At 35.6% G+C, this 17,814-nt stretch overlaps 1 protein-coding gene across 5 annotated transcripts in view; it reads left to right on the forward strand.

Moving 5' to 3' along the window:
- lrp1bb (low density lipoprotein receptor-related protein 1Bb) overlaps window positions 1-17,814 on the forward strand; it is a 355,559-nt gene that overhangs the window by 278,413 nt on the left and 59,332 nt on the right. For all 5 annotated transcript variants that reach the window (XR_007828439.1, XM_051119357.1, XM_051119358.1 and 2 more), the window contains 9 exons: window positions 438-587; window positions 1,172-1,294; window positions 5,353-5,472; window positions 5,900-6,028; window positions 6,363-6,485; window positions 10,096-10,236; window positions 10,662-10,849; window positions 14,855-15,038; window positions 15,132-15,217. Coding sequence is in view for 4 of the 5 variants with exons in the window: in XM_051119357.1 (XP_050975314.1) it covers window positions 438-587; window positions 1,172-1,294; window positions 5,353-5,472; window positions 5,900-6,028; window positions 6,363-6,485; window positions 10,096-10,236; window positions 10,662-10,849; window positions 14,855-15,038; window positions 15,132-15,217 (1,244 nt within the window). In the remaining variant the exon portion in view is untranslated. The remainder of the gene's footprint in view (window positions 1-437; window positions 588-1,171; window positions 1,295-5,352; window positions 5,473-5,899; window positions 6,029-6,362; window positions 6,486-10,095; window positions 10,237-10,661; window positions 10,850-14,854; window positions 15,039-15,131; window positions 15,218-17,814) is intronic.

A 17,814-nucleotide genomic window follows, 5' to 3' on the forward strand; every position in this document is an offset into this window, starting at 1 on the left:
AGTTGTGCTGCTTAATATTGTTGTGGAAACTGTGATACATTTTTCTTTTTTAGGATTTTTAGGATGAATAGAAAGTCTAAAAGAACATAATTTATTTGAAATAGAAATCTTTTGTAAACGTTTTACTGTCACTTTTGATCTATTTAATGCACCCTTGCTGAGTAGTGTAGTTGTGTTTTAATGATACTTTATTACTGTAATTGTGTTTTTTTACAATTTTGGAGACTCCATTCCCTTTCATTACATTGCAAAGAGCAGCCTGGATAATATTAAGAAAATTATCTTTTGAGAGTCATATTGACAGAACAGTCTGAGAGTGTGTAAATAATTATAGGATTTTTAGGTTTGGGTGAACTATTGCTTTAATTTTGATTATACATTTTGTGTGCATCTCATGTGACCTACTGTAGATAACAAGGTCTTCCCTTTTTTCCCAGATCACACAGATTGTGCAGATTTTTACAGAATGGGAGTGGTAGAAAAGGTCTTTGTCAGTTGTAACACCACCTCGCTCTGCGTTCACCATTCCTGGCTGTGCGACGGAGCCAACGACTGCGGAGATTACGCCGACGAGAGGAACTGTCAGGGTAACGCTCCCTATAACTCTCCTTTTGTTAGCTTTGCAGCTTGAGGAAGCCAGGTTCCATTAAAATCGAATTAATTTTGTCGAAACACTATTTATGAAAGAGGTAATGAAGCATAGACAAGCCCCTGTCTTTTTCTCCATGCTTGAAGAGCCGGAAAAAGTGCGGAAGGCTGATGAATAATTATTGGTGATTGTCAGACTTGCGAAGAGCAGACATTTAAACACTCGTGCAAACTGAGGTTCCTTCAAAACCGCTGATGAAAGGTGGCTTGAAAATTAGTCTTGGCAGATTTCAGCTTATTACTCATTAGCGTGTCAGTGGTTTCAAATAGAAAGCAAATGTGGGATTTATCGGAGTAGACCTGTTTGAATAGAGATGTACTTTTAATGAGGCAAGTGCACTTTTACACCCTTATAGTTCCATAGAGAATTGCATCACATAAAGATTTCATCTGCCTGGGAGCGATTTTAGGGAGGGAATAATGACCCAAACAACCACTGGACCAAATTCTCACTACACTAAGCAAATCTTGCACTTATTTACACTCTCCGTAATCAAACACGTATTCTCTCTGACTGCCGCAGTCTCCCACGGGCAAAAATGTGCAGAAGGCCACTTCGCCTGTCCCAGCGGGAACTGCATCTCCAGCGTGTGGCTTTGTGATGGGCAGAAGGATTGTGAAGATGGTGCAGATGAGTTCCAGTGTGGTAAGCATGACTGGTATTAGCCTCCCATTGCTTTCACTCGGCTTGATTTCTCATGTGGAGCGAGAGATTACTGCCCACCTCTTGAGATGAGCTTTGAATGCAGAAACCAATTCAGCTGCTAATACTGAGGTCAAGAGAAGCATTTTCAGGTGATAAAAACCAATCTCCATGTGTACCTGTGCCCTTGGGACTTGCGTGCATGTATATAACTGGAGCCCTCAAGGATTTTCAGTTCACAAAACGGTTGTATGAAATCCAGATAGATACATTAGTTATTTATTGACTATGTATGTAATGCATTTAGTGAATAAATGCACTATGCACCACATCTAATTTGGATATTTTTGGAACTGAAAGGGTGTTTTACTCCATAAAATGTTATAAGCTCACCATTAGCACTGTGAATGGAGATAGGATATCTGCAAATGTAGCAAGAGAATATCAGGCAGTCAAGGAGAATCATGGGAATTTGAGACCAATCTTTCCTGCTGCGACCCTTAATTTCATTCTCCATGCTGTAACCCCAGGAGTGGACCACTCTAACTCTTTTGGCAGGCAGAGTCTGTCTAAAATAGAACTGAAAGGGGAAAAAACTTGGCTTAGATATAAACTGTCGTCTTTGTCATCTGCTTTCCTCCTATCGCAATTTGCACATGCATGGGCATGTTGTGGTGTATAATTATGTTGACGTATAATTATATTTCATCAGATCTGTGAAGTATTCTTGATCTTGAAAGAATGTTATAAAAATGTCATCCTTTTAGGCATGTCTGTTGAGGTAGAGTACCATTCAGTCAAGTCAAGTCAAGTCACCTTTATTTATATACCGCCTTTAACAATACAGAATTGTGACAAGGCGGCTGTACAGTATTAAATAGAAAACAGTACATCAACAATGCCAAAGGCAACATTAAACACTCACATTATAGGTAAAGGTAGTTAATCAAAAACAATAAAATAAAATGCAATATTGTGTTAAGAGAAAGTGTCCCCAACTAAGCAAGCCAGAGGCGACAGCGGCAAGGAACCAAAACTCCATCGGTGACAAATGGAGAAAAAAACCTTGGGAGAAACCAGGCTCAGTCGGGGGGCCAGTTCTCCTCTGGCCAAAGTTCCCGTGGTCTTGTGCCGACAGCCGTCTAGGTGATGTGGTCTTTAATGTGGATCCGTCTCTGGGGCTCATCTAGTTGATGTGGACTCCGCTGACATTCAGGGCTGTAGAGGTCGTCTCTAGGTGCTGATCCACCATCTGGGCTGGGTTCGGACTAGATCCGGGGGACTGCAGTGACCATCTGATCTGGATACGGACTGGATCTGGTGGTTAATGTGACCTCGGAATAAGAGAGAAACAGACTAATATTAGCGTAGATGCCATTCTTCTGACGATGCACCGAGTACATCGGGTGTTATGGGAAGTGTTCCCGGTTCCGGTTGACCTAATTAGTGCAGCCTAACAATCCTTTAACAGATTTGAATTATAAGAATGTGGATTTGTTATGTGTAAGCAAGGTTAAAGAGATGGGTCTTTAATCTAGATTTAAACTGACAGAGTGTGTCTGCGTCCCGAACATTGTAGGGTAGATTGTTCCAGAGTTTGGGTGCTAAATAAGAAAAAGATCTGCCGCTCGAGGTTGATTTTGATATTCTCGGTATTATCAAATTGCCAGAGTTTTGAGAACGCAGCGGACGTGAGGGACTATAATGCGATAAGAGCTCACTCAGGTACTGGGGAGCTAAACCATTCAGGGCTTTATAAGTAATTAGCAAGATTTTAAAATCTATACGATGTTTAATAGGGAGCCAGTGCAGTGTAGACAGAACCGGGCTAATATGATCATACTTTTTGGTTCTAGTAAGAACTCTAGCTGCTGCATTTTGGACCAGCTGGAGTTTGTTTATTAAGCGAGCAGAGCAACCACCCAATAAAGCATTACAATAATCTAACCGTGAGGTCATAAACGCATGAATTAATGTTTCAGCATTTGACATTGATAGCATAGGTCGTAGTTTAGATATATTTTCGTTCAGAAGTTAATGGTTTTTGTAAGTTGGTGATTTTTTTGAAAGTCGTCTGTTATACTCACCAAGGCCGCATTTATATGATCAAAAATACAGTGTAAACAGTAATATTGTTAAATATTAAAGTTACTGGTCACTATTTTAATATATTATAAAATGCACATAGGGCTCTAAGCTTACTTTTTTATGCTTAAGGAGCACAGTCCAAATTTAAGAAGCTAATCAATAATCAAAAATTTGCCTTCCCATTACAAGGTGATATTTGACTCCTTAAAGTGATTAACAGGGGAATTTTGTTTTTACCTTTATAATAGAATTTTTTTCAAGCATTTTTCAAATTAAAAGTATGTTATCTTTTATGTCAGTTTTTTTATTTTAAAAAGCTTTTTAACATTTCTAATTAAAACAACAGAATAAGAACAAGTAGAATAAGTTACCAATGAAATGAAATCAGTATTAATAAAATTAGTTTGTACTACAGAAGTGGCACAGAAGAACACAAAAGTGGCTTGTAGGTGTATTTTCATGTTTAATGAGGCTCAGAGGTGGCATGAGTGCAATCAAATTTACAAATTCATTTATAAATTCATGAGATTAATGTTTTAAATATACAATTTAAAATGTAGAAGTATTAAATGATTTAAATAACTGAAAAGATGCTTTAAAATGAAATTGCCAGTAGGTGAAGGCAAGTCACTGATTTAATTACCGAATCATTCATTCATTTGATTTGTTCGAACGGCTGATTCATTCAAGAATGAAGCAAGTGACTGTCTTTATGAATGGGAAATTGAATCATTGACTCACTAGATTTGTTAAAACGTACGTTCATTTATAAACTAAACATCGCAGTGTGTTGGAATGGAGGTGCGCAGCGGCTCAGTTGTAACTTGTTTTAAGCTATTTTAGTAGACCAAATAGAGCAAAATCAGGCAATACTGTTATAGTCAATGTAGACAATGTCAGTCACTTAATATTAACTTCTTGTTTATTGAACTGTTGTATTAAATCAATATCACATTTACAAACTCCCTCAGTAATCATTATAAGCTGTCACTCATCTTAGTTCAGATCTCACAAAGTTCCATTATAATCAACGAAGCTCTCTACACTGCACAATGAATCTCTTATTTATGAGATTTCTGAAAGGATTTGTGAGATATGTCTGTGATGCATTACTCAATGTTGCAAAAACACGTAGAAACCTTTGAAGCTCCCCTCAGCGCAAACACGAATATGCTGATTGGGTCAGTCGCACACAGTAGTTTTCAGACGCAAATGCGCAAAAATGTACATTTTTAGCAGCCATTACTCCATTCTTCAGTGTCACGTGATCCTTTGGAAATTATTCTAATATGCTGATCTTACTGAAAACAGGTGAAAATACTTGTGCTTCTTAATAGCTTGTGGGAACGGTGAAAGTTGTTTTTTAAGAATTCTTTGATGAATAGAACATTCCAAAGAACAGCATTTATTTTAAACAGATTTTTTTGTAGATTACATCTATTTATTTGTCCCTTTTTCAACAACATAAATTCTGTACATTTTAAATCCAAATATGAGCTGATACTTTGTCGACTTTCAGAAGTGCACTAGCATGTAGATGTAATCAGAGCTGACAGGCATGGAATGAAAGCCATAAAAAATAATTTTCATAAGGTAAAGCTGTTGCTCAACACAAAGAACAGAAATAGATGTGTCTGCTAGTTCTATATATTTGAGATGAATGACAGGATAAAAGTGTGATTGCAAACAAAAAATGCAGAAAACACAATTATTCTGCTTTATTGCTTCTTTATGTAAAAGCCACTTTGAAAAAGACTGACGTATTTATGGCGAGGGGTTGTAGAGTGTTTTGTTGCCGCAGTTTTTAGAGAGCACCAGTAATAGACGTGTAATCTAGAGGTCTACAGCCAAGTCTCCTGAATTTAGAAATAAAGAAACCATCTCTAAAAGCATTCGGCTGGAGATGAGTTCTAAATTGTGGATGTCATTTTCTAAGCACTGTTATTTGTGGCTCTCAACTCCTTTGTTGATAGACTCCTCCTGTCTGTGGAACCAGTTTGCTTGTTCGAAGAACAAGTGTATAGCGAAGCAGTGGCTCTGCGATGGCGAAGACGATTGTGGAGACGGAGTGGACGAGAGCGTGGATCTCTGCGGTATGCGCATGACTCTCTTTCCATTCTGTGCAACTGTAAATATTGTTTTTCTGTGCCTCAAAGCTAGTGTTTTATTTACAGGCGAAATACAATTAAACTATTATAAATTGTCCAATTATGAAAATGCAATCATGGTTTAATATATTAGTAAATATTTATCGTAAACAAACGTTTGATTGGATTGTAATGAAATGTCAGTTTGATATTAATGATATTGCTATGCTCCTAATAACTGCAAATGCAATTAAACGCATTAAATACTTTTCAGAACTTGATAAGCAACGCTGAACATCCAAGTGTATGCTATGCATTTGTTAAAAAGCTTTCAAGCATTGCTGTGTAATTTCTCTAGATTTTTAAGTAGACTGTAATTTATAATCAATAGACCTGAGCAACAATGGTGAATTACTAACAAAATATTCTCCAGGCTCGGTGACCTGTGCCCCAGGGTTATTCAGTTGTCCGGGCTCATACGCATGCGTCCCCAAGCGCTGGTTGTGTGACGGGGAGAGAGACTGTCCCGATGGCAGCGATGAGCTCGCAGCGGCCGGCTGTGGTAAATATCCCCATTGATCTGTTTGAAATGTCTTCTGCATGTCGATGTGTTATCGATGAAAGCTCCCTTCAGGTGTTGTTCTAGCAGCGATGTCGGCCATTCATTATAATTGGCTGTTTGATACGTGCTCAGGTCAGGATTTAAAAACTCAATGACTTCCAAAGAATAAGATATTCTTAACCACAGGCTTTTCATTAGTGATGCATTTTGAAACATGCTAGACTGCAGGCTGTGGTAGAGATGGATTTGGCAGACATGACTAGTACCCCAAGGTAAAAAAGAAAAGTCTTAGTGAGAATTAATTAAGCTCAAGGTCCTGATGTTTACCCCGCAGCTCCAAATAACACGTGTGATGAGAATTCCTTCAGATGCCTCAACAAAGGCTGCATTCCAAAACGTTTTGTTTGTGACCATGACGATGACTGCGGAGATGGTTCGGATGAATCGGTTGAATGTGGTAAGCGTTTTTTCTTGGAATCTGTCTGAATGGATAATATTTATTTACTGTTTCTATATTCAAAACGAAAAGCAGAGCCATTGGCCACCTTAATTTTATGAAGCTACAAGAATAGACCAGTTTGGAGTAGACGTCACAGTTGCAAAAAAACACTGGTAATAAGTGGAGGTAAATGGGTAAAATTCATGGAATAAGAGAAGAAAAATATTTTTGTGCCTTTTGATCAGAATGCAAATCGTTTTCAAAGAATACGGACGTCAAAGACGCCATTTGAAGCTAAACGCAGACGTTTAAACGGGCATACTATGGATGAAAACTGCTATGATTATTCTGTACTTTTAGGGTGTTTTAGTTCGGTTGAATCGCACTAGAGTTCGTTTTCCCTCTTGGTGCGGTTCGTTTGTGCAGGTGTGAATGTAGCAATCGCACTCGAGTGCGCACCAAAAGCGGGCCAAAGAAGCGTACCGAGACCTCTTTGAAGAGGTGGTCTCGGTACACTTTCAAACGAACACTGGAGAGGTTCGGTTGTAGTGAGAAAGCAATCCGATCCAATGGACCAACGAACCAGGCTTTATCACACTGTATAATGGGTAATTACAGTTCCATGAACAGCAGTAGCTTTGTTGTTTTGCTAATACCGCTTAAAATTAACCTGTGTCTGTCTGCACCACTCAAAATCAACTTTGGCCAATGAGAGGACAGTTTACTCGCGCCTGACTTGTATTAACACATTTGGTCCGTTTAGAAACTTTGCTGTGTGAAAGCGAACCACACCATGAATAAAAAGCAACATTGTAATAATTTTAACCCCTCTTTTGGAGCAAAGCAATCGATCTACAGGTGTGAAAGCACCCTTAAAGCATAAATTTGATTTAAACAATAGGTCTACATAATATTCACATATGCTGTTCATAGGGGACGTATTAGCCCTACAGTTACAACATTAAATATTATTACTATTAACATTTTTCATAACATGTATTTATTTTATTTTTTTTCTCTGATTTTTTATATCTTCTAATTCTGACTTTATAACTCGATTTAACTGAGTTTGTCAATTCTGAGGGGAAAAAGCCAGAAGTGTGGGATATAAACTCCTATTCTGAGTCGAGGGGAAAAGAGAATGACGAGTTGTTCCCTTTTTGTCATTCACTACGACGTGTGTCGTATGACCATACGTAACCGAGATGTTTTTCCTCATTAGAATTGTGAGATATAATCTCGGAATTGCCAGAATGAAATCAGAATTTTAAAATATAAAATCAAATTTACCTTTATTTATTATTTTTTTTTAAATCTTTTATTCCATGGTTCCAGACTGGCACTTGAAAACCGCCCTCAAAAAAAGGTCATCCCTGATCTGTAAGAGTATCCCACTATCTAACGTCAATTTCGTTGAATAACTTATCACTGGGTGACAAGCTCTTGTAATATGTGGAGAACATTTTGAAAACTACATCTTTAATCAATATAATCTATAATCTTTTTAAATCTAACTATTTTGTACTGTATCCGTGTAATTCTCTCTCATGATATGTGCATCCTGGCCGTGCATTCAAACCGATAATTGGTCTATACTTTTTGTGCACAAAGAAAACAAAAAAAACGTCTTTACTCAACAATTTCTTCTCTTCCATGTCAGACTTTGACACACGTTCACGAGAGTACCACAACGTAGAACGTCCATCTTTCTTTGTTCATCGTCTGTATATTCTAATTTAAATAAGTAAGGCTAATGTTATTATTTTTGTTTTCTTTGCACACAAAAAGTATTCTCATAGCTTCATAACATTATGGTTGAACCACTAATGTCACATGATTAATATGTTTTCCAAAATGTGTTATTATTTGTTATTAATATGTGTTTTGAAGATAAAGATCTTACATGTTTAGAATGACATGAGGGTGAATATTTATTGACAGAATTTTAATTTTTGGGTGAATTATCCCTTTAAAGAACTTGCGAAAGCTAATTTTATGTATAAAGTAAACTTGAAAACCACAAAAATCAACATTGAAATAGTAAAAATGTGCAGTATTTTAATGGAAAAAGTAAGGCATTTCTCAGTTAATTAAAGCTATACAGCCTTAGGCTCCTTTGAGCTTGTATTAGTTGTACTATACATTCTTAATTAAGAAGAACAGTATCAAGAATAGTTAGTACTTCACTTACTGAGGTTTTTGAAAAAAATGTTTTGGAACTTTTTTTTTTCACCTAAAGCTGAAACATCTGTGGGCTTTTTGATGGAAACTTAGGCTCTGGTCCTCACGACATGAAAGCACAGCCTCTCCACAGGACATCATCCATGTTCATACACCCTCACAATTTATTACACTAGAAATTATTGAACTGAGGTTAAAATGTGAAATAAAAAGTCTGGAAAATTATGAGATTCAAAGAGAACCTCTCATTAGTTCCTGGAAAGGCTAACCCAAGACATCTGAAGATTATTATTGAAAAGTAACATCACATACCTTTGTTGTTTCATTTTCATCTTCAAAGTTCACATAGTTCGTTAACATTCTTTCTTTCTTTGGAAAACAACATGTATTTTATTATAATTTATTTATCAGAATGTTTATGAAATTGGATCACATTTCAAACTGAGAAGATCCAAAAAGTTCTCAGGATGTTTTTAAGTCAAGTGGACAAACTTTTATAGTACATTTTTGCACTAAAAAACTATTAGGATTTACTTCAAAAAATCTTTGTAACAATTTGCACTAACACATTTTAAGTAACTTTTACTGCTACTGCTCTGTACAATCAACTCATAGAATTAATTAAAATTTACTTACCTACTTGCCAAAGAAAATAAGTAACTTTAGCTTGGCCTGTAAAAGTTTGAGCAGTTTGTACTTAGTCAAACCATACATGGGAATACTTTGATTTTACTTAATATCACCTAATTAAACCATGTCTTTAAAATGCATGTTATATAGAAACATCTAAGTAAATGATACAATAGATATCATGTAGACACCATATCTAGATAATCTGTAAAGCAGTGTTCATCAGAACGCAGAGACTTGGTACACAATTCTGTGGTTCATTTTTGAACATGAATATGTCATTTCAAGTAAAAATGAACTCCAGATGTAACCAAATTACAAGTTACTAAATTCAACAACAAAAACTGTGTAAATACAACTGGAAAGCAGAAAAATCAACCTTATTTACTATTCATGCCCCAGTGCATGATGGGAACACCAGTATCAGAAAAGTTGAGTGGGTTTTACTAATGTTTATATTTATGCTTCAACTTCTAAAAGCTTGAAATAAGTACCAATGTAGAATTAACTTAGTGTTTTTTAAATTATCGCTTAAACTAACGTTTTATTTTTCTGTAGTATTTGCTACACCACAGAATCATTTTTATCAATGTGGTGCTTTTTTGTCCTTTTTGCTTTGGAGTTTGATGGTATAAATTGCTGAATACTTTAATTGTAAACAGAGCAGCTTGGACATTCCACTAAATATCTGCTTTTGTGTTCCACAGAAATGAATGCTGACAGAATTTATATTTTTTGGTGTGTGAGCTATCCCTTTAAGATCTCTGTATGGTCGCTGAATGTGTCACTATGTTGACAGTCCTCACTCTTTATGCAGTGTACCATTCATGTGGGCCGGATGAGTTCCGCTGTGCTGATGGCCGATGCCTGCTCAGCGCCCAGTGGGAGTGTGATGGTTACCCAGACTGCCCTGACCACTCTGATGAGCTGCCCCTTAACCTCAAATGCCTCGCTGCCGGTAATGGCCCAACAGAGCTGTGCCTGAAATATGTTTGACTGATGGATGTGGGGCTTACTGAACATCTGAGGGAATACAAGTGGCCAAGGAACATCATGGATAAAAGCGGGGGGCTGAAGTGGATAACTTTGACCTGCGGGGATGGCATGTTTTCAACTGCACGTACCAAGCATTTATTTAAAAAAAAGCCTTGCACTTACTGGCAGTTGCAGGAAGCTTGAAATAACATTTGGCTTTTGTTGGATTGCAACTTTTATGCCCTCTAGCTTTGTAGAGTTAAAGCCATCCAACCATTCATGCTTTGTCCAAAAGCATTTTTACATTTTCAGCTTGGTTTTCAACACTACAAGCCTGTATTGTTTGTATTGCTTTGTACTTTTCCCTAATTTGTTTCCTTTGTTTTCACTTTCCTAATCTGTTTCTAGAGAGCTTATGCAACAGTTCCTTTTTCATGTGCTCAAATGGCCGCTGTATATCTAAGAAGAGCTTATGTGACCTGAAAGATGACTGTGGAGATCGCTCAGATGAGAAAAACTGTAATGTCAATGAATGTCTCAACCGTCGTGTCAGCGGCTGCACGCAGGATTGCCAGGATTTACCAGTGGGATACAAGGTTGGTCACAGTATATTGTACATTGTAGATTTAGCTGCTATTTTAAATAATTACTATAGTGTCAATTGGAAAGAAAAGTAATTTGTATATTGTAAATACATTCTTTATTAAATAAAAAAAAATGAAAGTTTTAATGTATGTGACCCTGGACCACAAAACCAGTCATAAGTAGTGCTGGTATTTTTGTAACAATAGCCAACAATGCGTTGTATGGGTCAAAATGATCAATTTTTCTTTTATGCAAAAAATCATTAGGATATTAAGTAAAGATCATGTTCCATGAAGATATTTTGTAAATTTCCTACTGTGAATATATTAAAAGTTAATTTTTGATTTGTAATATGCATTGCTAAGAACTTCATATGGACAATTTTAAAAGAGATTTTCTCAATATTTAGATTTGTTTGCATCCTCATATTCCAGATTTTCAAATAGTTATATCTCGGCTAGGGTTGGGTATCGTTTGAATTTTAACAATTCCAATTCCGATTCTGCTTATCGATCCCGATTCTTAACGATTCCTAGTTTCGATTCCAATAACATTAAAAAGTAAAAAAAAAAAAATAGGCCAAACTTTTTTATTCTGTATTTTTACAAAACTTTCTGTTGCAGCTGAATAACATGAGCAGCCCACAGGAACTTTTGCTTATAGTTTTAACGAAAAATACCACAGCAAAAACAACTAATAAATGACTAATATCAATTTTAAACATTAAATTGTTAAAGGCAAGTAAACAGTAATAAAATAGGAACAAGCTAATAAATTAGCAAGAGCATAAATAAATACAATTGAACAAATTACAGGTACGACCTTTCCTGCAGTGAAAATGCACGGAACGGGTTCGAGAACGGACACAGGCCGGGAATTCGCACCGGGACTGTTGTTCATGCTCAAGCTTCAGGTGTGTGCGGTGTGCACAAACAATGCGCAAGTTTTTTTCTCTTCCTGCGCATAAAACATTTGATTTTAAACTTTAAAATTGTGTTGTGTTGGAAAAATTCACCCTTATGACTGGTTTTGTGGTCCATATATAAATGAATTAGATTCTAAGATATTTTATGTAATTTATGTAAATTTGGGTATTGTATTAAATCTGGTCTTAAATTGGTGCTTAATTTTTTTATCCTGCCTTTTTAACGGACATATGCATAATCGAGTTTATCAACATATTTTGCTACATTTTATTCAGACTTTTTATCCAGCCAAGCTTGCTTGCACCTAACACTTATGCAACATTCACAATTTGACATGTCATTCAGAATCATTTTTTACAAGCTACAAGATTTTTTTTTAGCTTGAAAATGTACAGAATCAATAACTTTTGATGCAGAGAAATTAATTTCATTAGCAATTCCATATCATAGTTGTATTGCAGTCATGCATTTCCTCACCAGGTTATTACACAGCATCAAGTATATTATTGCAGTTAATTTTTGACATTACATTAATTATGTTAAAGTATATTTATGCAAAATAAGACAACTTCAAATTGTATACAGTATTAGTAAGTCTTCTGCAGAAATACGCATGTATTCCTTGTGCATATTTCTGTTATATTGAAAGAAGAAAAGAAAGATTTTTAAAAATCTCACAATATTTTTATTTGTCATGCAGTTCCGATATTGCATTTTTTCTTTTCAGTTTAGCTCTGTTTTGAAATCATTCATTCATGTCTTATTTCATGCGACTTCAAGTTTTGCAAATGTGCCTGATGAATTGCTTTGTAGAACCTACTGTGTTTTTGTTTCTGCAGCATCTTTTCACTGAATTACTTCGGTAAACATTTAACTAACAAAGTAAAAAGCCATAGGAATGATTTGTCCCAGTTCTGCTTCATTGGCACTTAATTGGCATTCTCAGGTCAAATTTAAACAAAGGATTGTGCCTTCGGGAACTTTCTAGAGGTGTGCCATAAGGAGGGAGATTTTTAAGGTAATTCCCTCAAGTTACAGACACTTCTGCAGTGTTTCTGATTGGGAAATAAGGCATCAGGAGTGCAGTGTTCATATGACCTGTGATCATCAGAGGTGTTTGGAGGCAGTGTCATTTCCTGGCTGATTTCTAACCAGTCACCCTAAAAGTCGATAAAGACATCACAGATACTGTAGGTACTGTCGTTGGGTAAGATCCTGTAGGTGAAGAATCTGACCTCATTCACTGTGGTGTAAATGAAGGGATCTTGAGAAAAGCCCAACCCAGGCTCACAAAAATACGTGCCTCTGTATACATTACACCGTAATTGCATACCTTACTGCATGTTTTGTGGCAGTTTCAAAGTGAAATGTCCAGAGAGTGGAGCTAAAAAACATGTTCAATACGTGACGTGGCACGTTTTTATTACGTTGGTACAGGCATGTATTGCTGCATTTTTTTTTACGCTGCTTGAGGCATGTATTGTGGCTGTTCAGAATTCAAATATCCAGGGAGTGTTGCTAAAGATTAATGCTCTATCCTGTTGGAAATAAACCTATCCGATAATGTTAAAAAAATGCAAAAGTGTTATAAAAACGCATTTGTTGATGCAGCCGTGTTATTTTAACTTCCTTTCGCAGATTTGAGATGTTTTGTTAATGTTTGGGTTCATACTGGAGCTCTTCACTTCTCAAGTGCAACACTGTATCGTGTGAGCTCAGTAATTGGGTAAAAATGAGGCTCTGTACCTGTGAATCATACTTTGTGTGAAAAGGAATAAAAGTTGTCGAAGTTCTACTGCTTCTAGTGTTCATTTCATCTGGAAACTGCAGTTATTCGTACATATACACTGTAAAAAACAATATGTTGAGTCAACTTAAAATAATTTGTAATCTGGCTGCCTTAAAATTTTAAGTTTAGTCAACTCAAAAAAAGTTTATTTAACTTTAAATGTTAAATTATACTAAGTGACAACTTAGATATTTGAGTTGAATCAACTTAAAATTTTAAGGCAGCTGGGTTACTTACCATCTGTTAAGTTTAGCAAACACAAATGTGACCCTGGACCACAAAACCAGTCTTAAGTCGCTGGGGTATATTTGTAGCAATAGCCAAAAATACATTGTATGGGTCAAAATTATTGATTTTATGGCAAAAATCATTAGGAAATTAAGTAAAGATCATGTTCCATGAGGATATTTTGTAAAATTCCTACTGTAAATATATGAAAACTTAATTTTTGATTAGTAATATACATTTTTAAGAACTTTATTTGGACAACTTTGAATGCTGTTTTCTCAATATTTTGATTTTTTACACCATCAGATTCCAGGTTTTCAAACAGTTGTATCTCGACCAAATATTGTCCTATCCTAACAAACCATACATCAATGGAAAGCTTATGTATTCAGCTATATGATATATAAATCTCAGTTTTGAAAAATTGACCCTTATGACTGGTTTTGTGATCCAGGGTCACAAATATCTAAGTTGTTATTTAGTACAACTTAACATTTTAAGTTGACTAAACTTATTTTAGTTGACTGAACTTAGTTGACTGAACTTAAATAATTTTAAGCTGACTCAACAAATTGTGTTTTTTATTTTTTACAGTGTAGGTACGTTTTTTCAGTTTTGCAGAAATGTTTACAGAGGCACGCATTTTATGTTGGAAAAGCTCTTCGGGTTACAGAATGAGCGCAGAACAGCAACAGATTTGGAAAATTTGAAAAGACCTAACATGAAAGTTTGTGAGTCATCATTATCAGTAAAATGCGAGGACTTTTTATTTTTTAAAGGAAAAGATGACTCATAAATAAAAGAGATGCTTATTCACTTGGAAAAGAGCACTTTACCTAAAATCTCCTTTAGTTTTTTTAAGCGATACAGGTTTGGAACGACATGCAAATGACATTGAATGATGGCACAGTTTTCATTTTTGAATATTATCACTACAAGTTTGTAAAATTGCACTGATATGAAGTGGAATTTTGCAGAGTGGTCTCAGCTGAGATGTTTCTTTTTTATTAATAGCAATTTCTTGGTTTTGAATCAAAACATCTCTATTATCACTTTTTCACCAATGTGTCTAGTGTAAGTGCTGGCCGGGATTTCACCTGAAGCATGACGGGAAAACATGCGTTGACATTGACGAATGCTCCACCACGCTGCCCTGCAGCCAGAACTGCTCCAACACTTATGGTTCCTTTAAGTGTTTTTGTGTAGACGGCTATGAAGCTTCCAGAAAAGACCCGAACAGCTGCAAATCTCTTTCAGGTAAATATCATTTAGTGAATTCCCCCAGAAACTGTTGTTAACTTGACCGTTGTCCAGCTTCATCACATCATGTCACTTTTATATTTCTCCCAGCTGAAGAACCCTTTCTTATACTTGCTGATCTTCATGAAATCAGAAAATTAAGTGTTGATGGATCCAATTACACTCTCCTGAAACAGGTAAAGCTCTACGTCAACTGTTTTCTAATTGCGTTCTCTCTTTTGTTTATTTTCATATCGCACTTTATTGAAAGGCTGCCCATGTAATCTTGCCCAGCCGAGACTGCTGTACTGCTACATGAAATTGTTATTGGACTTTAGAGACCAGATCATAAGATAGAACTGCTGTGTTTGTAAAAGCCTAATGGAGGACCAATTAAGCTGTGGTGACATGACTGTGATAACAACGCTGTGTCTATTGTCTCCTATGCCCTTTGAAAACACTAATTGAAGTCATTAACTTGTGTCCCGGCTTGGTGGAGCTTTAAAGAATTAAAAACACTCCTTCTTTTGCTGGTCTTCAAAGCGAGGAGTACTCTATACATTTGACTTCAGTTTTTATATAAGCAAAGCCAATTAATTTGAGATAATAACAATATTTTACCATTAAATATAATTAGTAGATTCTAAACTATTTCTATATTAAAAAAATTTAATGAATTTTTATTAATCCCACATGCTACTAAAACTTTCATCATTACGAAATTTTTATAGCAAAGTTTTAAATAGTTAAATTAATTAAAATTTGGATCCTCTGCAGTGAATGGGTGCCGTCAGAATGACAGTCCAAACAGCTGATAAACACATCACAATCAGTGTTGGGGGTCACAGATTACAAGTAACGCAAGCTATGTAATATTATTACTTTTTCCAAGTAACTAGTAAAGTAACGCATTACTTTTTAATTGACAAGAAAATAAGTTAGTTTTTTCAAATAAGTAACGGCAGTTATTTTTCCCCCCATTTATTGATTAAAAGCTCTCCTGTCCCCATGTTTAGAGAAATCAGGAGTAAGATGTTACTTAATCTAGTTCTAGAATAAATGTGAACATGCATTAATTCATCTCACTCACAAAAAACAGATTCAGTATTCCTCAAAATGAATAAAAACAGTAAAATTCAACTCAGAATATGACACAAACCTGCAATAATTAAATATGTTAAATAATGCAAATATCCTTTATGTATTAAATCCCATTTTATTAACTGATGTCTTTGCTGCCGACCTTCGATGATCCAATTCAACCATACTAATGAGCAAAAATTACTCAAGATAATATAAAATTTGTTTTCCTTTTTTTTTTTTTTTATTGCTGAAGAGTTTTTTCTGCTGTACAGATGTGAATTTACTTTTCTCAAAGCCTAAGGCTTTTGGTGTGAAAAGGCTTTTACATTTGCCAAAAATAGAACTTTTTATATTAAAAACAAACAAGCAAGCTCTGCCCTGATTTAAAAAGTAACGCAAAGGTAAAGTAACGCATTACTTTCCATAAAAAGTAACTAAGTAATATAATTAGTTACTTTTTTAGGGTGTAACTCAATATTGTAATACATTACTTTTAAAAGTAACTTTCCCCAACACTGATCTCAATAATCCACAAGACTCAAGTCCAACATTAAAAAAGTCATCGTTAAGACATTTTTAAGTGGAAATGTCGTCTTATCTGAATCAGGAGAGAAATATGCACTATTAAAATATCCATTTTGGTTGACTAAAGTCTGCTTTTTTAGTCTTAGGCAGATTTTGTTTGCAGATATGAAAAGTAATTTTTTTCTTTTGCATATTCAAGAGTTTGGCGCACATTATGAATGGCTCTATGAAATGTCATTTTGACTCTACACGTAACAGCCACTTCTGATTGGCCTAGTGTAGCAAGTTGAGTTTCCCTGTGCTATTATCCACAGCTGGTGTCATTAGAGGCCTATAGTCATTACCATCAAAATGATGATTCTTAGTGAAATGTGAGTTTCCTCAATTCTGCGCTCATTACATTATTCATACCAATTGAGGCTGTCATCCAGGGGAATGTCTGTAGGGTTCTCAGAAAACTCTCCCCTTTATGGAGTAGTCTCATCAGCAATCATTCAATTTCATTTATTCCATTTTGTTTAATAAGAGTGAAGAAACGAAAGCTTTTGCACTTAAATATGAGTGGCCCCTGTGGCCTCTTTCCGACGACGGAGGTCTTTGTTGACCTCATACTAGCATAGTGCATGATCTTGTTTGCTCTGTGGAATGCTAGTTAGCTATTTATCGAGCTGCCATACAGTATCCGTAATTAAATCATTGCCTGTCCCTTCGGTTTGAAGCACAGCCAGTGCGGTAAGTAAGAGAAAATGTAGTCACCTGATCATTAGAAACCCACTTTTATCACCCTGAATTGGTTTATTTTGCAGTAATGACTGGCTGACTGTACATTACCCTGCTCATTATTTATCATCTAACTTCTGCTAGGGAAAAATAGTGTATTACATCATAGATAACAACCCAACGAGGAACAAGATGAACACTGCAGCAATATTACTGTGTTAATTTAGAGCCTATACTAATGCTGTGCAGTTCATATTACTTTTTATGAGCTAGCTAACTAACAGATTTAGTTATAATTTAACCTGTTTTCCTCTCTTACAGCTCTTTTTGCCTTTTAATGGAATTTAAATTTTCCTTCCAAATGATGTTTTCATTTTTTGTTACTGTGCTAAAGTGATCAAAACTTTCAATAGTTTTACATTGTTAGAAAAAAGATTTATTTACTTTTTAATAATAATGACAAACA

The sequence above is a fragment of the Labeo rohita genome, chromosome 9 (assembly GCF_022985175.1).
Source record: "Labeo rohita strain BAU-BD-2019 chromosome 9, IGBB_LRoh.1.0, whole genome shotgun sequence".
Classification (NCBI taxonomy): Eukaryota; Metazoa; Chordata; class Actinopteri; order Cypriniformes; family Cyprinidae; genus Labeo; species Labeo rohita.